This window comes from Lepus europaeus, chromosome 14, assembly GCF_033115175.1.
Source record: "Lepus europaeus isolate LE1 chromosome 14, mLepTim1.pri, whole genome shotgun sequence".
Lineage (NCBI taxonomy): Eukaryota > Metazoa > Chordata > Mammalia > Lagomorpha > Leporidae > Lepus > Lepus europaeus.
Window position 1 is genome coordinate 28,308,563 of NC_084840.1, and position 21,202 is coordinate 28,329,764.

General features: G+C 47.3%; 1 protein-coding gene across 2 annotated transcripts in view; it reads right to left on the bottom strand.

Moving 5' to 3' along the window:
• Positions 1–21,202, bottom strand: part of PTPN14 (protein tyrosine phosphatase non-receptor type 14) — a 191,323-nt gene that overhangs the window by 20,324 nt on the left and 149,797 nt on the right. For both annotated transcript variants that reach the window (XM_062210342.1, XM_062210343.1), the window contains exons 10-15: positions 21,104–21,186; positions 18,185–18,242; positions 14,425–14,503; positions 10,036–11,492; positions 5,976–6,119; positions 4,281–4,499 (exon numbers count right to left, since the gene is read on the bottom strand). In XM_062210342.1, coding sequence (XP_062066326.1) covers positions 4,281–4,499; positions 5,976–6,119; positions 10,036–11,492; positions 14,425–14,503; positions 18,185–18,242; positions 21,104–21,186 — 2,040 coding nt within the window. The remainder of the gene's footprint in view (positions 1–4,280; positions 4,500–5,975; positions 6,120–10,035; positions 11,493–14,424; positions 14,504–18,184; positions 18,243–21,103; positions 21,187–21,202) is intronic.

Sequence of the window (21,202 nt, forward strand, 5' to 3'; positions counted from 1 at the left end):
TCAACATTGCATAGTATCTCATCAGTAACGTCACCAAGGGTAGTACTACAGCATCCACATGAACTACAGTGTTATCAGATAATTTTGGATAACATTATTATCCTATTGGAGCTCAGAGCAAGCATGGGAAGATGATGTGGCTGCTAGAAATATCAGCTGCAGAGAATCTTAAAGAAGAAATGCTGCCCAAAGTATGTTGAAGGGCAAGGTAAAATTGTGGCCTTTGGAGCAATACTTTTGATTCACCCCTCCATTTCCAAGCCGCAATATTGCAAAGCCAGGCCTCCTTTCCCCTCCATGCAAAGCAGAGCTTGAGAGAGATCCAGGAGCAATGAAGTGATCATTGTCTGAAACTTTTCTCCTCATTTATTTTATGCAACTACATACCAACTTGATTCAAACACACACAATGTCAGTTATTGTCTCACTACACAAGACACTTTTAGGTCAAAGCTGGCAAGAGAAATCCATTTTCCACGTCCTGGTGGGAGGAAACATTCATACAGTCACTGGCTGGGAGTCTGGTTTCTCTGTGGATTGTGATTTTAAACATTAGTTTCTCTGGCACCCAACATATAGAAACCATAAATACTTCCAGAGCACACTGCTGCCTGGGGCCTTGCTGCGTATTCCAAGTACTGGCAGGAGGGCATTAAAAACCCAACAACAGTGCTACCGAGGTAGGTTTCACAGATGTGACTCCACCTCTGAAGCAAACAAATCTCTGCTCTGTGTCAACGGCTTCTTGGAACTCAGGGGAGAGAACGCTGGCAAAACCACAACCCAATTCCAAAACACAAGGACAAGTTCTTGTAAGCTCCGTGGGTCTATTAAATGCACCCATGTCTAACCCAGATCCACAAGATGAAATATGGGGCTCAGAGAATACGGAAGAAGAGAATGTTCCTTGGTTAACAATGCCCAATGGGCAGTTTATGCCGAGTGACAGCTTTTTCCAGAGAGCAGATGGAAAACGGTGGCAGAGATTTAGCCAAATGAAGAAGATATACCAATATTGCTACGCAAGACTGTCACAGACACTCTGTCAAGGAGCAGCTGTGTGAGTCCCATCTTTGTTTGAGCACATTATTTTGGTTATTATTTCATAATCTAACCTAAGCCCATTGAAACTCATGACTGCCAATGTACTGAACAATTTTCTAGGGTTCGCTTTTTATTTTTTTAATTTGTTGTATTTGAAAGGCAGAATTGGAGAGACAGAGGGAGATACATACACACACACACACACACAGGTACCTTCCATCTGCTGTTTCACTCCCCAAATGGGCACAATGGCTGGGGCTGGGCCAAACCAGAGCCAGAAGCCTATCTAGCTCTCCTACGGGGATGGCAGGGGACCAAGTACTTGGGCCATCCTCCGTTGCTTCCTAGGTGCATTAGCAGGGAGCTGGATTGTAAACGGAGCAGGCGGGACTTGAACCCACACCCATATAGGATGCCCATGGTGCAGGCGGCAACTTAACCCACTGTGCTACAACATGAGCCCCATTTTTTTTAAACTGTGCTAATGTTTACTCTCAAAAATAAGAGTATAGGGGCTGGTGTTGTGGCACAGTGGGCTAAGCCAATGTCTGCGATGTCAGCATCCCATATGAGCACTGGTTCGTGTACTGGCTGTTCCACTTCCAATCCAGCTCTCTGCTAATGGCCTGGGAAAAGCAATGGAAGATGGCCTGAGTGTTTGGGTCCCTGCTACCCACATGAGAGACCCGAATGAAGCTCCTGGTTCCTGCTTAGCCCAGTTCTGACCATTATGGCCATCTGGGGAGTGAATGAGTGGATAGAAGATCTCCCTCTCCCTCTCTCCGTAACTCTGGTTTTCAAATTAATAAATAAATAAGTAGACAGACATAACTATAAAAATGAGCAGTATGACCTGGCATTTGGTCTTTGTTTTTGAAAATCAAAGTGACAGGCAGAGAGAGGGAGAGAGGAAAAGAGAGAGAGAGAAGAGAGATCTTCTATCCACTGGTTTACTCCTCAAATGCCTGCAACAGCCGGGGATGGGCCAAGCTGAAGCCTGGAGCAGGAACTCCATTCAGATCTCCCATGTGGGCAGCAGGGGCCCAGGAACTGAGCCATCATTCACTGCCCCCCCCCCCGGTGCATTAGTGGGCAGCTGGACTGAAAGCACAGAGTAGCCAGGACTTGAACCCTGCACCCCAATATGGGATGTGGAGGGTCTAAGTGGCGGCTTAACCCACTGCACCCCACGTCCAACCCCAATAGCTGGAACTGCCTATTTGTTTTGATAGTACTTTATATTACTTAAAAATATATCCCCCCAAGTATGCTCCTTTTTGCTTTGTGTAGAGAAGCACTACACAAAACTATATTTATGTGTGGGTTCTTCACAAAGTTAATGGGAAATGAAATTAAAAATAAGTTCATCTGGAGACAAAACAATGTTGAAATCCACGCATAGTTTTTTCATGACATGAATTTTCAGCACACTTCCTGAGGTACCCTTGAACTTTGTACATTCTGCATGGAAACCAGTTAGAACTGGTGCACGAGCCTCCTACGCAAGTGTGCTTTAGAGGCTCAGAAGAAGCTACGAACAATTCTGCTGCAACTAAAAAGTCCAACGGGGAGAGGACATGATTCTGGACTATGCCAGAATCAGCTTTCTAAGACTACGGAGCACAATGGACTATCCATGCAAAGTGCGTTGCTTTAAAACTTCCTGTAGCAAGTGCTTGACCATTAGTATGAGAAATTCTCCCAATTTAGAGCTCAGAGCAAGTGCAGACATGTTAAAGCAGGGGTGGGGAATGTCAAGCCTTCGGGCCATGTAGGGAGATCATTTGGTCTCCTGCCAAGACAACCACAGGCGCGACTCAAAATTCAATGAATCTATATCAGGCTAATTTTTCAGCTGATAATTCTGTATGGCCACAAATAATGTCGTAAACATCCAAAAGGCCCCTGGCAAACATATGGTCTATAAATTGGTTTTGTTATTGGAGGGTTAAGCTACTGTATATTTGCATGTATGTTCGTAACTCTAAACTGTAACTCTCGGGCCAGCACTGTGGCACAATGGGTTAAGCCACTGTTTATAATGCTAGCATCTCATATGGGTGCCATCTGGTGTTCTGGCTGCTCCGCTTCCAATCCTGTTCTCTGGTCATGCACCTGGGAAAGTAGTGGAAGGTGGTCCGTGTTCCTTGGGCCCCTGAACCCATGTAGGAGATCCAGATGGAGTTCCAGGCTTCTGGTTCAGCCTAGCCCCGCTCTAGCCATTATGACCATCTGAGGAGTGTACCAAAAGATGGGATCTCTCTCTCTCTAACTCTGCCTTTCAAATAAAAATAAATCTTAAAACAAATTCCAACTCAAGTTGACCTAAGTTATGAATATAGAGATTTGAAGGTTTGAAGGACTTGAAAGCACTAACAAAAAGTTAACACCACTAACTTGTTGATTAATGTGGCAAATCTTGCAAGATTTGATATCAACAATATTTTTATGGTTTATATGTAGTTTAATCCACTCTAAATATTATTTAAAAATTGGGGCTTCAGCTATAGGATGAATAAGCTGTAGTATTACAAAGGAGAACTGATAGTTTCTGCTGCTACTGCACAGGATAAACACTTCCACAGGGGCCGGCACTACGGCTCACTAGGTTAATCCTCCGCCTGCGGCGCCAGCATCCCATATGGGCACGGGTTCTAGTCCCAGCTGCTCTACTTTTAATCTAGCTCTCTGCTGAGGTCTAGGAAAGCAGTAGAGGATGGCCCAAGTCCTTGGGCCCCTGCACCCGTGCAGGAGACATGGAGGAAGCTCCTGGCTCCTGGCTTTGGATTGGCTCCTTTGTGGCCAACTGGGGAGTGAACCAGAGGATGGAAGACTTTTCTCTCTCTCTCTCTCCCTCTCACTGACTGTAACTCTACCTCTCAAATAAATAAATAAAATCTTAAAGAAAAAAAAAAAAAAACTTCCACGACAGTGAAACAACACCTGTAACTTTTACAAATGAAGAAGGCAGGCCTCAGTTGCTCTGCGAATTATAGCCCACAGCGAGCAAGGGCTAACCCCTGTAATAGCACAGAAGCAGCCCCGCTGAGGTCTCCCCTGAGGCTGCTAGCCTTCCTTCTCTTCAAGATCACCAGGCCCTTCCCAGGCCCGAGGAAGGCACAGGAGCTCACACTCACTCACTACAGGCCTGGAAGAGCCAAGAGGCACAGCACTGCCCCTGCATGGTCTCTCCCTGCACTTACCTTTAACCCCGTGGCCCTGAACAAGCTTCCTACCTTGATATGGGAGGCATTAATGTAACCGGTGTTGTTTTCTTTGGTGGGTATCAGCTCTACGCGGTTCTCCTCGTAGGGTACAACTTCGCGGATGCGGCTGCGCTCGGCGTTCTCCGGGAGGGTGGCCGTGCTGAACACGCCGTTGGCTTTCTTCTTTGGAATCTGCTCGTATTCTGTGAACACCATGCCCTCTTCCAGCTTCTTCTTTAGGGTTCTGAACTGCAACAGAAATCAATCTTTGGCTCTCTAAATTATCCCCAGACTCCAATAAAACCACCCGATCTCTTCACGTGTCTACAGTGACAATGATGATACGCGACTTCAAGATGGGTAATACGTGACTAAATCCCCAGTCTCACTATCAACCATGCTGCTGGTTTCTGCTGCCTGACAGTCATTTCCTGTCTCACTTACAGGGGAAATAGAACAAATCGACAACCAACAGGACTGGAAATTCAAAGCCAGCATTTTTGCTGCTGATGCCTCTGTGTAAAGACCTGACGATAAGGAGACTGTTAATTACCCAAACATTGTTTTCTCCACTTACAAGCTCAGTCGCGTGTTGTCACGGAGCTGAATGTTACGTCGGTACTGGTCCAGAGTCTACAGCTCTGCGGATTAGATCACCTCCTCTTTTTATTTCCCTCCCTGGCTAAACTACTAGTTACAAGAATGTGGTATTAATTGAAGTCCCTTCATTCTACTACTGGATGCACACCGGTGGAACTCTAACATCCTGATGTCACAAGCGATCTTCTGAAATAATTACCACTTGTCTCTTAGCCTTCCGACAGCGATCACAGGAACTGAAGGAGCATCTCCCTTCACCCCTAAACACTCTACCATGCACCCTCTTTTTGCTTTCCAAAACTAAAGTGCTCACAATATATTCTTCTAACAATTAGAATCAGCCACATTCTATAGCCATATAAAAGGGAAGATGGCATATTAAAAGAATCCTATAAATGTTTTAGGTAAAATAATCACTTCATTTTTTATTTGAAAGGCAGAGTTAGAGAGAGAGGAGGAGAGATGGAGAGAAGATGGAGAGGAGAGAAGGAGAGATCTTCCATCCTCTGATTCACTCCTCAAATGGCTGCAATGGCCGGGGCTGTGCCAAGCTGAAGCCAGAAGCCAGGAGCTTCTTCCTGGTTTCCCACGTGGCTGCAGGGGTCCAAGCACTCGGCCTAGGCACATTAGCAGGTAGCTGGATCAGAATGGGAGCAGCTGGGACTGGAACTGGCACCCCCATACGGGATGCCAGCAGTGTAGGTGGCAGCCTAACCTGCTGCACCACAGCACCAGCCCCCCTAAAAAAATCACTTTCTAAGAAATGAAAGTGGTAACCATTTACAGAAACCAGAGAAATGGAGAGCCACAGCAATTGTTTAACTTTCTCATTTTACAAAAATATTAAGAGGTCCAAAGAAACTGAGTGACATAATCAACACCGGACAGCTTGTGATGGGGCTGGTCTTTTTAGGCAGCTTGAGAAAGTGGGAAGAGTTGAACAAAGCAACATTAGATTTCAGACAGGATCGATGTAACACGACACAGACCAGAGCTCCCCGAACTCAAATTCAAAAATAAGTTTATCAGACAAACCTAAGGGCCGGCATGCTTGGGCAAGGAGGGGGCCTTGGGATTCTAAGCCCACAGACAATGAGTCATATGTCTGCAGGGCCCAACACTTACCCGCTCGTCCATGGGAACGCGCGTGCCATCAGCTCGGCTCTCTTCCCGACCCGAGACGCGAGCGACCGAGAGTCCATTCAAGGCGGCCAACATCAGCGGCCTCTTCTGCACTTCCAGGCCTGCTCTCTTCTGCTTTTCTAGATTCTTGCAGCAAGAAAAGGCATGTCCTCATTGTTTAGAATACCAGCGGAAGGTTGGAATGCGTTTTAATCTCCCCAAATCTGTAACTCCCCAGCCAAGGAATGCAATCACCATTAGGTGGGAAAATTCAAACCCAGCCTTCCCATTATTCCCACGGTGCCCGAGGAAGCCAGTTCCTACAGGACTGCTGAGGTTTTATTTCTAATTAATTCACTCATTAGGAAATAAATAAAGTTGGAAGGTCTCTACGGAAATACCCTGCCATGGTGTGTGTGTGTGTGTGTGTTCTCTCTAACCACACACACACACACACACACATCATGTGACTATATTTTATAAGAAAAGGGCTGAAAGAAGACAGGACAAAGAAAAGAGAAACAGTTAAATGAATCAATCAATCCAGTCCCAATGGTGGACTTTTGCAGACGGGAGATGGAATGTTACCCAATGCGTAAAATCTCCTGTGTGCTGCAGACTCGCCCTGCAGAGCAAAGTCTCCCTGTGTTTCCAACCCCAGTGGCTAGAACTCGGGATGCTCTCCCGTAGGTACTCTCTGGACCCTGAGGCAGCCAAGGCTGTTTTCCCCAGAAAGACACTGGAGCCAGGTTGGGGTCATCTGAGCTGTTCCATTCAGGATTACCCTGCCTGCTTCACCCAGTAGATGCGAAGAAATAGACCCGGTGGTTCATAAGAACTATAGGAGGATAACCCTGGACATAGCCATGGGGGTGACCTGGATGTGGGGGATGAGCAGGCCACTGAGGGAGGAGTTTCCACATTCTCGCCTGGCAGCGGCTTGTGGCTCTCTGGGGTTTGCACTCCATCCCCACCCACACCTGGACTCAACAGGATGAGCTGGGGCGCTGGCTGTGCCGTGCGCTGCTGCTGAAACTGAGCTGAGAACCAAGCCCTCTGCACTCATTTCAGGCTCATTAGCAGCATTTCCTTAAAATAACTTGGTTTAAGGGAACAGCAGAAGCATGTTAGTTTTTACAGAGTGTAAGATTTTGATGTGGACCGTGGCAGAGTCACGTGACTGTCCCAGGTAAAGGGGTCATCTTATCATTTCTCTTCAAGCCTTCAGGGACATTTTCTCTAGATTCTATCATCCGTGAGTGCATTCCCCAGGTGTCCTGATGGAGCCAAGGTGCTGGCAGAGCCCAGAGGGTCAGCAGATTGCTCGGTGAGTGGAGGGGACTGCACTATAGCCTCGAATGTGTGTCAGCGTCACCACAATGCCACCTGCTCACCTCTGAGGGAAGTGAACCACAGGGAAGGGAAGAGTACCTGGGTGGCGTTCAGCCAGAAGGTGCAACACCCACCCTTCAGAATGGCCTCCACTTCTCAATCTCGGGCACCACCTTGGGAAGAGTCTAGATTTAAATGTGTGCGTCCTCGTGAGCTTATTGGTCTGCTTTTGTGCAAGAGGATTTTTTTTTTCTCATCACCTCTTTTTTTTCTTTAGCTGGGAATGTTATCAATCCTCTCTGAAGTCTTGAGAGACCAACTGTTCCAGAAAAAGGGTCCCAAGCACCTCTTCAAAGGTCTTTTTACTTTCTCCCCACTTGCACTAGAAGGTGATCCTAAGGGGGCCCAAACAAAAAGTCAGTAACTGGTATTTCTCTCGGGAAAGAATTGCTATCTGTCTGGTGAAAGCTGAAAGCCCAGTGATAAATCAAACAATGTCTCTTTTATACATCCTATTAGCCTTTGACCAGAGAGAAAATGGTAACTCTGAACTCGCCTGGATTCTGGTGCCTGTTCAGGCAGCGGTGGGAGCCGAAGGAGAAGCCAAAAAGGCAGCAGGCTGGGTCCATCCACTCAGCAGGGAAGCAGCTCCAAACCACCAACCGCTAACCACTTACCATCCCTGTTCCCCACCCGCTCCATTTGCTGGTCTCCATTTGTGTAGGGTTTCTCATTGTTCCCTTACAGAGAGGGCCTTAGGATGGTCATGGTAGCCATCTCCTCTCAACCACCCCTATCAAGCCTACAAAGGCTGCCCATGGTTGGGGTGCGGGGCAGAGACGTCTGAGATGTGCATTTGTTTCTTCGGTCAAGGCTGAATTGCTGCATTCCAAAATAAGGATGGAGAATCAGAGTCGCTGGCATGGTCACCGCCTGGCCTGGTCTCCTCCTCTTGAGCTCTGGACACCAGCAGAGGACAGCAGTCCTTGAGTTCCAGACTTGGAGAAAATTAAGTAAGAGCAGTGGGAAGAACCATGTTTCGGAACTAAAAGTTAGTGGTTAAAGTGTGTTAGTCACTATTATCCATATGGATGGAATGGAATAGAATATGGGAGGAGGGAATAAAAAAACAGTGGCAAAACCCTTGCTCCTTTGTGATACTGCAAGGACAAATGCCATGATTTTGGCCACAGGCTATTTAAGAAGATGAACATGACCAAATGAGGTTATGGGACCATGTGGACATCATTAAGTATCAAGCTGGCCAGACCAATAGGTTCCTGAGGCTAATGTTGCTTTTAAGAGGCCTGGGGCCAAGAAGTGTTGAAAAATCCCTTTCTACAAATGAATTACTTTTTTCCAGGTTAGGAAAGCTCTCCCACAGTGGCACCCACCCCCGCACTTCACTCCCTCCCAGCCAAAAGCTATCTGTGCCAGAGACGCAGGTAATCGTTCACAATTTCCCTCTAGGTCCACAGAAAGTGGAAAAAGTTCTGCTTGTACCAGTACTGCTCAATGATGGCCAAAACTACGAGGCTGAGAATGTTTTTAAGGTTTTTCTAAAGCCACAGAGTTGCTATGGATTCCATTTCTGACCTCAGCAACGTGGCCCCCTGAAAACCTTGGCCTCTGATCCTACTTTTCAGAGGCATTCCCAGCGAGGAGTGAGGAAGACTATAAACATCGGGAGTCTAATGAACTCCATCAAAGCCAAGTTGCAACTGTTCTGGAGTGCTCCTAAGTCAGGCTCTGCGACCTCCTGGTGCAGCTGCAATGAACAGAAGTCAGTCTGAGCTGCATAATTAAATGACTTTAAGAGAGTGAAAATTTTGGGGACATGCAGCAACGAAGATTTTTAAAAGCAGCAACTGCAATCCAACAAGTTTCTTGTTAGTAGGTGCAGATCCACTTTTTGTTCTGTGTGTGTGTGTTGCCTGAAAACACACCAACCCCCTGGATCACACATTTTTTAGAAGAATCTACATCTAATATGTATCTTCAAAGGTAATAACTGTGAATGTACGTGTGCACTCATGTACATGGGTGAACTCTGGACAGAATACGCCTGACAGAGAACTTTCAAGTTATATATCCAATATCTACAATGTTCTTGAATTGAATATCTCTTGAAACTCTGAAAATAAGTCTAGCCATATCATTGGACATCACTGATAAGCTATCTTGACATAAAGATCTATACAGAGAGCCGTATACTGTAGGGAAGCTGCTCTTTCAAAAGCTGATTGGAGGAAAAAGTACATTTCCCCTAAAAAAGCAAAATGCCAACAGATTGGGGGGGGGGGGGGCGCAGCCAGCAGTTCACACAATTAGGGTGTGAGCCCCAAAGAGCAAAATGCTGGGCTAGGCAGAGACCTTAACAACCCCAAAACTCTGTAAGAACCCCTCTCACCAAGATTACGTGCTACAAGCCATGAATGAAAGGGGAAGGTCTACTTGAAAGGGCAGAAATCAACGTCCAGTGAAATAAAATACTACCTGTTTAATGCCCCACGCCCCTTTACAAACTACACGTCCACTCAACAAGCCTTGCATGGTCTTCAGGGGCCTAAAATATGCACCAAGGCGCTTCAAAGATGGGACAAAAAGCTGAGTGTCCTTTGGTGCAGAAGCCACACGTTTGAAACACTTGCATCGCTTTCCCAAAACATGCATTTCCTAGGAACTCTCCACAGCCCCACGGTGAAAGTGCCAGAGAGAGGAAGACGCTTACCCTGATCATCATCTCTCTTTCTATAATGCTGTCCTCCAGGGAGAACATCTCGGACACAGGTCTCTCCTTCACAGGCTCCTTCCGGGCCCGCTCCTTCACGCTGGTCAGGTCGGGTTCGGAGATGGACGGGCCCAGAGAGGCCCCGGCTGCGGCGGGCTGGTCGGCACGGGAGACGCTGAGGGCCTTGGCGGGCCCGTGTCTCAGCAGCCTGGCCCTGGTGACGGCCGGAGGGAGGCTGCCCGGCTCTGGCCTCAGCGCTCCGTTGCTCACGCTCTTCCTTGGCCCGGGGTACTCGGGCGGGGGCTTGTTGGGGATGCGGGCCAAGGCGGCCTGCAGCTGCGCGCTGTACTCCATCTTCTCACGGAGCGTGGGGATCTGCGCCACGGGCTCGGGCGCCTCCTCCTCCTCCTCACTCTCACTGCTGTGGATCAGCATGGTGGCGTCAGAGAGTGTCTTCTTGTGCTGGTACTGGGGCAGCTGCGGGGGCTCCTCGGGCGGGCCCTGCTCGCGGAAGGTGTTGCGGCGGGCCAGGGGGATGTGCAGCGACTTGAGTGTCATGGCTTCCATGCCGCGCACCATGCAGTTCATCACCTCCAGGCTGTGGCGCTTGTTCACCGCGCCGTGGTGCTTGGTGGAGGTGAGGGGCTCGCTCACCTCCTGCAGGGACTGATGTACCACCGGCGAGCTGTCCTCCTGGAAGGTCTTCACCGACAGCTGCACCTTCCGGGTCACCAGGTCCGGGCTGCTGCCACTGACATACTTGTGGCGATGGCTGGCCAGGTCCGGGGTGCTGGTGGCGGGTCGGGGGCGAGGATAGGGGGGCGGCGGCCGGAAGTGGTAGTTCTTGAGCATGTGGGCTGCACTGTAGTTGTGGCTGCCTTGGAGCTGCATGTTGGCCAGCTCTGGGGTGCTCACTGTGTGTGAGATGGCGCTGGCCCCTGGCTTGCTGGGCACCGCCTTGCTCTTTGGGGTCACTGGGTCACTAGGACCCAGGAGTTTGTTTCCATAACCCCCCTGCAGCGCATATGGGATGGTGTAGGGGTGTCTCTCCCGCATCTCGGGTTGGCTGTACACCAGGTCCTCCTGCTGGTTGTAGGCGTGGGTGTTGATGATGTTGAGGTTGCGCAGAGACTGGCTCTGGCTGTCCGCGTGCATGATGCCCCTCTTCATCTGCCGCATGACTGTCTCGTAATCGGGGGTGGGCCTGTAAGACGGCACAATGATGGCGCTGTGCCGGTGGCTGGGGATGTAGTCAGCTCGCATGATGTCACTCCCAGGGATGCTGAGGTTGGAGGAGACGGGTGAAGCCTGGATGAAACTCTGGGAGCAGTTGAGAGAGTTGATGCTGTGAACGCTACACACGCTGCCATTGGTGACGGTGCCATTTAAATAATTTAAGTCCAGGCTGTTGTGAGAGTTGCAATACAAGGCTTCTTCATTCCCATGAAAGATGCTGTCTGCAAGAGGTCAAACAAAAGCACGTTAACCTTTGGGTCATCCTGTTTTAATAAAGTCCATCCTTACATTCATGGGGTGACTTAAATGAGTCATAAAGTGTAAAATCTCAGGGTGTCCACACACATACTCCATAGAAAAACCAAAAGTATCTCAGACGAGATGCCAGCATATGGGAAGAACATTCTAGAGCGTGATGGAGAGCAATCCTGAACATAAGCAAAGCTATGCAGATCTGGAACAGGTGTCGTCTGGGTGAGTTTTCGATTTAGCCATGAGCTTTCAAATCAGGCATTCACAATGGGCCTCACCTCGGATGGACCTGTCCTCCTGCACAGGGCTCATCAACAGCCCTGGAGGTTTGGCCAGGAAGGCAAGAACTTTAAAAGACAGATAGATTAGGGGCCAGCGCTGTGGCGTAGTCCAGCGCTGTGATGTAGTGGGTAAAGCCACTGCCTGTGGCACCAGCATCCCGTATGGTGCCAGTTCAAATCCTGGCTGCTCCAATCCAGCTCCCCACTAATGGCCTGGGAAAGCAACTGAAGATGGCCCAAGTACTTGGGCCCCTGCATCCATGTGGGAGACCCACAAGAAGTTCCTGGCTCCCAGCTCCCAACTTTGGATCAGCCCACTTCCAGCCACTGCAGCCATTTGGGGAGTGAACCAGCAGATTGAAGATCTTGTTCTCTCTCTGTAACTCTGCCTTTCAAACAAAATAAAACTTACAAAAAAAAAAGTGATAGATTTGAGGTTTCAGAGTATGTGGGGCTGCTTTTCTGGCGGCAATGCTCAAGGTCCCTTTACCCGAGGGGCTGCGAGCTCAAGAAGGCAGAAGACACACAATGAAGCAAGAACAGCTGCGTGGCTAGCTCATTCTGCGCGGCACCCAGGGCAAGCAACAGTCAGATCTGGAGTTCCGGCCGGGTGCTGCAGCACAGCAGGGGGAGCTGCTGCTTGCGATGCCCACTGCCTATTCTGCCCTGCCTGCTGCACCTCCAATTCAGCTCCTTGCTAATGTACCCAGGAGGCACCAGATACAGCTCAGGTATTTGATTTCTCCCCCCGCCCCAACTCTGTCTCCATCTCTTTATTTCTCTGTGTCACTCTGCCTTTTACATAAATAAATCTTTAAAAAAAATCAGGAATTCTTTTAGCCACTCCCAAAATCCTCCTATAGACCTGGTTTCATCACTGAGGTCCATCCAAATAAATGCTAATGATAAAGAAGAAACTAAAGAGATTAAAAACATATTTCTAAAGTGAGGTCATTCTAAGTGTGCAGAGTCCTTTACACACATACACACATATACACACACACACACACTCGAGAAAGGCAACCTCTTGACAAAACACACTTCTGTACCCATATGAGCACTGGTTCTAGTCCCAGCTGCTCCTCTTCTGAGCCAGCTCTCTGCTGTGGCCTGGGAAAGCAGTAGAGGATGGCCCAAGTCCTTGGGACCCTGCACCCATGTGAGAGAACTGGAAGAAGCTGCTGGCTCCTGGTTTCAGATTGGCACCAGCTCCAGCCATTATGGCCATCTGGGGAGTGAATCAGCAGATGGAAGACCTCTCTCTTTGTCTCCACCTCTTTGTAACTCTCTTTTAAATAAATAAACTAATAAAAAAAATTCAACTGTCTGAAGAGGATGGGTATGAACAGATCTGATCAGATGAGAAAGGGGAAAAAAAAAAGCAAAAAGCTAGAAACAAACCAGGATACAAACAGGTTGCAATTTATGAGCTTCCAATGGGATTTACTCTCCCCTAGAGGCAGGGTAACTTTGCTATCTGTTTTTTTTTTTTTTTTTTTTTAAAAAGTAGTTTTATTCAATGAAAAAGTCCTGATTGTCTTAGTTTTTTCAGGCTCACACTTTGTGTCACAGGATTCCAACTAGCCAGGAGACAATGGAGATACCAGGGCTCCAGGTTATAAAACACTGGTGGTTTCCTACCATCTCATCCTTTGAGATGCCCATTTTCACATCCAAGTTCTACCAGCCACCTCTCTGTGCCCCAATTCTGTATCTGCAAGCTGGAAATAATCACAGGTTGGTGTTGAGGAATAAATGAGTCAACAGATAGCAAGGACTTAGAACAGTGCCTCACACATCATGATTGTTCTATAAGCAATCATTATAACGGTGCTTACTATTGGAATGGGCTTTTTCACACATTTTGCATAAGAGAGAAGAGGACTAAAACAAAGTTTCTTTACTCTGAGAAGCAACCAGTAAGTACCTTAAGAAAGGGGCTAGAGGAAGAGATGAGAAAAAAAAAAAAAAAAAAGCTAAAGAAAGGGCTGAAATGGAATTTTTTTTTTTAATTTTAAAAGACAGAGAGCTCCCATCTGCTAGTTTGCTCCCCCAAATGCCTACAGCAGCCAGAACTGGGCCAGGCCAAAGCCAGGGGCCAGGAACTCAACCTGGGTTTCCCACATGGGTGGCAGGAATGCAAGTCCTTGAGCCATGGTTTGCTGCCTCCTGGGGTGCACATTAGCAGGAAGCTAGAATTGCAAGCGGAACTGAGACCCACAGCAGACCCTCCAATATGGGATATGGGCGTCCCAAGTGGTATCTTAACACCACTCCAGAGACCACGGACTTCTTCTGGTTACGCCGGATGCCTGTATCCTCTGTCTCCAAGGAAAGCTGACTGATGTCTACATGCTTCTGATACTGGCCCTGCAGGTGATGTCACCCAGCCAGCCACACTGCCACCCTCCTCTCTAAGCCCACAGATGAGAGGGAGGAGGAAAGAACTCCTTCATCACCTCAGCCCTGACTCCCCCTGCAGTGAATTCCGGGCAGGGTTTTCTCCAGCGGTAACCGACACGTAGGCCCTTCACAAACCGAAGCCGCTGGCCCCCATTCAGACAGTGACAAGGTTACAACGCAAGCACCGCCGTCCCTGAAGAAGGGCAAGCGGAGTTACCTTGTGAGGTGTGTGTTTCCGAATAGTGCTCGCCACACTGGACATGCATGGGAGGCAGGATGTACGGCTGCTGCCTGGGCTGGAACAGAGAACACAGCAGAGCTGGGGGAGGCGGTGGCACAGACCAGGGAACCACTGGGAGCCACGGGGGCCCACAACGCTCCGTCCCCCCACCCTACGGCCCCTCCCTCTTCCACTCATCTGACCGCAGCGCATCACTACAATTGGGACTGGAAAAACCACGGCAGAGAAAGGAAGGAGCTGGCTCAGGATCAGACAGAGGAAGAGGCTACAATCAAAGGCTGCAGCTAGCTCTGTATCATCTCTTCCCTCATCTGCTGATGGACGGAATGTTCTCCACGCCCTGCTTGGCAGAAGAACTCTGAACACCTACATTATGACCACCCATCTGAGAAATAATGAGAGCGGGATGGGGAGGCCTGCTTTGTTCTATTTAAACCTGGCTTCCCCTTGGAGCCATGAGCTCCCCAGACCAGCAAAGCTGTGCCCATGAGCCTAGTTCATAGCTCCATATCAGCTTCCAACAGGGGCAGAGTTGGGGCTAAGCTGCACCCAGCAGGGGACTAGTCCAAATATCCAAAACGTGGCCCACACGGAGTGTGCAGTTCTCAAGGTCACTTCCCCACCCCGCAGTGCAGGTCCAAATGTGGGAAGGGCCTGGCAGGGAATCCAGCTCAGCCATGCATAGTACAGAACCTTCTCCCATCAGACTCTTACAGACGGCTGACCAAACTCAACCGGAGTAATCCCTGCTGCAGAAGAGGCCAAAACGTTTACGAAAAAATAGATTACGTATTCTGTGAGTCAACAAAGGACAGAAGATTATTCACTGCTGTGACCTAGGGCAAGTCCCTGAACCCCAGTAGGTCTCAGTTTCCTGTCAATCAAATCAGGCTCCTCCCTCCATTGCCTTAAACACTGTCCATTTTATTTACGCACTAGGGTTTCAGATAAGAGTCTGTTTTATGAAAAAGTACATGTAGGGGGAAAAAACTCCTTAACTTTGTAAGGATTATATTCATATGACTATTAGCCTTACACAAGGGGTCTTCAAAAGGTTCATGGAAAATGTGTATTATGAAAAAATTATCCATGGATTTCAATTTTTCTCATATCAAAATCAACTTATCTTTTAATGCCATTTTCAATGAGTTTTTCAGAGTACCTTCGTAGGTGTTATTTTAAAGGGTACTGTTTTAGGAGAGCTGAGTTCAAACCAAGAAACCCAAAGCCAGCAGGGATCATACTTTCTGAGCATCCCCCGAGGCAGAGAGGGGCTTGGCCAGCGTCTGCAGCTGGGTCAATTACTCACCTATCATTTTCTTTGCTATCAAACATGCCTGATCATCAAAAGGACAAATTGAGAAGGTAATGAAGACAGAGGATCAAAAATTTAAAGGAAGCAATAAGGAAGAAATGAAATGAAACGAAGCCAAGAAAGTAGTTCAGGCTACTGAAGTAAAAGGCACTGTATCAGTTCTCTGAAGTACTCCCAAGTTTCTCTTTGGCTGATTTTTGAGTAGCAATTTAAAAATAGTTTTTCTCCTCTTGGCAATATATAGTTCAAATTTTCCCTGGTAGGAGGGCTGGTTTGATGGCTTTTTCCTTTTTTCTTAAAACACTGGAGATAGATTTGCACCAGGGTATATTATGAACAGGCATATGAGGAGGGTCTTTAAAAAGTTCATGGAAAATGTATATTATGAACAAACTGCATGAAATTTAAAACCTTTTTGCACCAAAATAAATTTATCTTTTCATTTCCCCACAAACTTTCTCAAGTCCCCTCAAAGGGCACAGGCAAAGGACAATAATAGCTAATCTTATCAACACCATAATTTATCACATTCCTCTCCAGACCTGCAAATGCAGAAACAGACTGAAGCCATGGGCAACACAGAAGAGCAAAGTGAAAACAGAGGTTGGCAGGTCTGGTCATCAGTAAGAAGCGATAGAGAGAATATCCTCTGGTCTTACTCTCAGCCTCTGTAAGAGACTCCTGCTGAATTGGCTGAAACCAAAAGGGCAGGGGAAGCCAGCCTGAAACCAGCTTCTTCTAGACTGACTTCATCCAAGTCCAACAGCTAAGCCTCTGCATCCTCCCTGGATAATTAGGATGAGATCAGATCACAAGATAGGCTTAAAGCACGCTGCTCCCATGGTGTTTCAAGAGCATAAATGAAAAATGATCTCACTAATTAAGACATTTGGATGGCAAAGAAGGGAAAGGAAAATCACACAAACAAAGGAAAAGAATACAGAAACCAGTGCTGTGGTCAAGCCCACTGGTGCCCCAGGGAACACCCAGAGGGCCACGCACAAGACATGGTGCGCAATGCTGACAGCACTGACACTCACGGGGGTCTCGGGAGTTTTCACGTGACATTGTCATGGCTCAACTCTAGCCATTCTGCAAGTCCGTGTTTATGCATTCTCTAGGTAGCAAAATTTTCCCCAACACTTGCTTCTTAAAAGAAGAGTTAAAGATATACTAGATATACTTCATATTGTACATGAAGAAAAATTCAAGTTCTTCTCTTATCAAAAGAACAGTTCATCTAGAAAAATTAAAAGGCCATGGGGCTGGTGCTGTGGTGTAGCACATAAAGCTACTGCCTGCACGGTGCCAGCATCCCATATGGGTGCTGGTTCAAGTCCCAGCTGCTCTACTCCCAATCCAGCTCTCTGCTATGGCCTGGGAAAGAAGTAGAAGATGGACCAAGTCCTTGGGCCCCTGTGCCCACGTGGGAGACATGGAAGAGGCTCCTGGCTCCTGGCTTCAGATCAGTGCAGCTCCGGCCATTGCAGCCATCTGGGGAGTGAACCATGATGGAAGACCTCCCTCCCTCCCATGATGGAAGACCTCCCTCCCTCCCTCCCTCCCTCTCTCTCTCTCTGCCTCTCCTCTCTCTGTGTAACTCTTTCAAATAATAAATAAATAAATATAAAAAGAAGAGGCCACAATATCTACCTGGATTTTGTGCAAAAAATATAACCTAAAAGAATTGTAACCAAAAAAGCAGAGAACTTTAAAGAAATGAACTCTTCCTATCTTTCAACCCCCTTATCCTTGAGAAACTCACAATAAAATGTAGCCCAACAAAGATCACAAATGCTAGAATGAGAGTTGTTTCCTTTTTTACATGATGAGGAGGTAGTTATCCCAAAAAAGAGAAGGAGGGAGAGAGAGAGAAAGAGAAAGAAGCAGCAGTTTTAGTTAGGTTAAAAAAAAAAAAGTGGAAGGGTTCACATCTTTTTGGCTAATTAAGGCCATACAATTAGAAACACTACACTCAACCTTCACCATCAAATACTCTGAGACTATCCATGAGATTCATTCAAATTCTGCTTATTGCTGACTAGTTTATTAAGCTGTATCCATGGGAGTGAATACAAAAGAACCTGTGGAGCTTTTAAATAATGCTATGTGTTCACACAACCGGAAGAGCTGTGCCATATACAACAGGTTGTATGCTGAAGGGACACAGTCTCACTGTCCTGGCGTAAGGTGTGGAGAAGCCTGGGTCACCCTGGAGAAGGGATGGGAAGGGATAGCTTAGGGGGACGGAGTGGGTGTTCTGTCACACCTCCTGCACCCAGACACCCTCCTGTGTTCTCACACCATCTCACCTGGTCATGATGCCTAGCCAACTTGCCCCCTAAAGCAGTATCAGAACCACACTAACCACACTCCATCCCCAATACTCTGACAGCTGACAACTGAAGATCTGATACATACCAGGGAGGACCTGCTCCAGGTGGGCTGGCGTCTGATAGGAGGTGGAGAATTTGATTGCCTATGTGAAAAGTTGAGAAAATGAGAATTACTATCATTGATCAGATGTACACTCATCGGATAGATAAGGGAAGGAGAGAAAGGGGAAACTGACAAAATCAGTAGCACTTACACCAAGACATAAATAATGTTTACTTCTGGATGCTAATGCTAAGAATAATTTTAATTTCCATTTTTTATTTTCAAAATGTTTGGAACACATAAGATGACTGTAATGAGCTTCATAAGCTTTGATTACTAAAAGTTTATAATTATTTACATTCTTTTATTACTAAAAGAATGAGGCTGGAGCCAGCACTGTGGTACAGCAGGTTAAACTGCTGCCCATGATACCGGCATCCCAAATGAGCTCCAGTTGGAGTCCCAGCTGCTCCATTTCCAATTCAGCTCCCTGCTAATGTACCTGGGAAAGCAGCAGAAGATGGCCTGAGGGCTTGGGCATCTGCCACCCACATGGAAGAAACAGATAAATCTCCTGGCTTGGGCCTGGCTTAGCCCCTGTCTTTGTGGCCATTTGGGGAGTGAACCTGCAGATGGAAGATAGCTTTCTTTCTGTCTCTCCCTCTCTGTAACTCTGCCTTTCAAATAAAAATAAATCTTTTGTTAAAAAAAAAAAAGAGAATGGTTTACTATAAAGAAAATAAGACTGAAAAATGAAAAACATCATCCTTATTACATAGAGTTTCACATACTGTACTCCTGGTTCTCTGTATATGTGTAAAGTCTTTTGTAATTAAAAAAAAAAAAGCAAGAAGGAAAAAAATCTTTAAAAATGCTTCTAGTCAAATAAAATTCCAAAACAGATAAAACGCTTCTTACTATGATCCTATAAAGGTACTTCTTATTAAGCTGATACCCATTACAAATAAGATTCTTTCTGGACGGACAGCCAACATGGATTATAAAGAACAGAGATAAAATGAGAACTGAACTCAAGGGGGCCTTCAATGTGGGTGTCGAATGCAGTGACAATGCTTCTCCAACACACAGGGTTACCGTGAAACTAAAACCAGCACAGGCGGATGTCTTCAAGCGAAGTTCTTCAACGTAAAGGGCTCTCCTTATTCTGAGACCTGATCCTTCCTTGGTAATATATTTTATGAAGTTGTGGCAAAGATACAATAATATTTAATTTTTAAAATACCTAATCAGACACAGCATACTCAGACCTATATTAAACCTCTTCCCCTTCTTTCTTCTGCCCATGTCAAGGACCACTCCTGGAGCTTTCCGGGTGACAAGTGGCAGCCCCACAAGAGCAAACACCAAGGACAGTCTTTGGGAGCTTAGAGGGTAGAGACCTCGGAGAAGGGTGTTGTTGTGAGGATGGTGGTGGTCTCACGGAACTCCAGAGTGATATTCCAGGCCTTAACACAGCCTGTGCTGAGCCGATGAAACTCATGGACTCACTGAGCGTGTGTGTGTGTGGCGGGGGGTGGGGTGGGGGTGGGATTACTTCTTATATAGAGTGCCCAGTTTTTCATCAGATAAGAAGTTAGCAACCTCCCAGAGCTTGTTAAGAAAAAAGGCTTGGTTATTGGAGAAGCAGAACAAAAACATAATTTCATCTCTGTTTTCCATCTAATATGTAATGTTCACTAAGGTCAGAAGCCACTACAGAAACACACATACACAGAAAACTTTAGTAAAGTCATCTGCTGAGAAACGGTTAAGCCAGAATACAGCGAAATCCTTCACTCTGTGAAAGTCAACTCGTGTTCCCATTAGTGTCAAAGACAAAGTGAACGGCACAGACAAAGCAACAGCAGCTCAGAGCCGTGCGGAGGCAGCCAGGGGGCAGCGCGTGCAGGGCACGTGCAAGAACGCCTCTGTCCCCAAGATGAGGCCACTTGATCTGTATCTCCCTGATCAATCTCTCCTTCTGCCTTACATTTGCCAACTTTGCTAGTGGGCCCAAGACTATCTGAACCGGCTTCAGAGCCTGACAGTGCCCAACTGCAGCGACCGGTTTGAAAGAGCTTCCATCGTGTGGAGAAGAAAAGTCTGCCTTGACCCGGGGATCGAGTTGTAAGGCAGCCACACACTGCAGCAGGAAGTGCTCTGGGACAGCAATCCTGACACTCTTGGGCAGGTCCACCATGGGAGTGGAAACACAGAGCCTCCGTTGCATTTACATCCCCGACGCTCTGTGAAATGAAATTAAATGCCCTGGGCATCCAAACTGCTGAACGCGCTCTGCTGAGCTCTTTCCAATTGTCTTTTGAAGGCAATCAAGGCCAAGCCACGGCGGGGTGAGCCCCAGCACGCGATGGCCAAGGTCAGGTCACATTTATTTGCCCTCATCAGACACCCTTTATCATCTTTATTTCCAAATTAAATTAAAAAAAAAAAAAAAAGACACACGGATTTGTGCCATCTATGAGTGTCTTCCAAATCTTCCTCTAATTACCCTGGCCTCTCATTTGCAGGCAGATGACATGACCCAGGAGCACACGACACGCAGGGTTAGCCAACTGTGTAAGCCAAACGGGGCTGAGGATGACAAGCGCTTGTGCTCTTTCAAGCTGGCTCCTCACTGCGCTACCCACTTCTGAGCCCACTCCACATCTGACATGAAGGGGCACCCTGGCAAATTGGCAACCTCTCGGCTCCTCCAAACTCATAGCCGGGGGTTGGAAAGGCACTAATGTGGCCGCCCTGTCCAGGCAGTCGAGCACTGGCAGTCAATTTGTGAAATTATTCTCTCGCTAGGCGTGTGTGCTATGCTAGACGGTCTTCATCATTAACGTCCTCTCTCTCCTGCTTGGTGACAGGTGACTTCCTCAGCTTCGCCGAGGAGCGAGCTTGTGAAAGCAGTCTGACAAGCCAGCTAGTGAGAGGGTGGACTACACATTTACTTACTCAGTGCAGATCTTGTTTTGTTTATAAAACTTGTGCCGTGTACCAAACAACCTGGAAATATACTTGGCATTTTCGATATCATCCTTGGAAAAGAAGAGA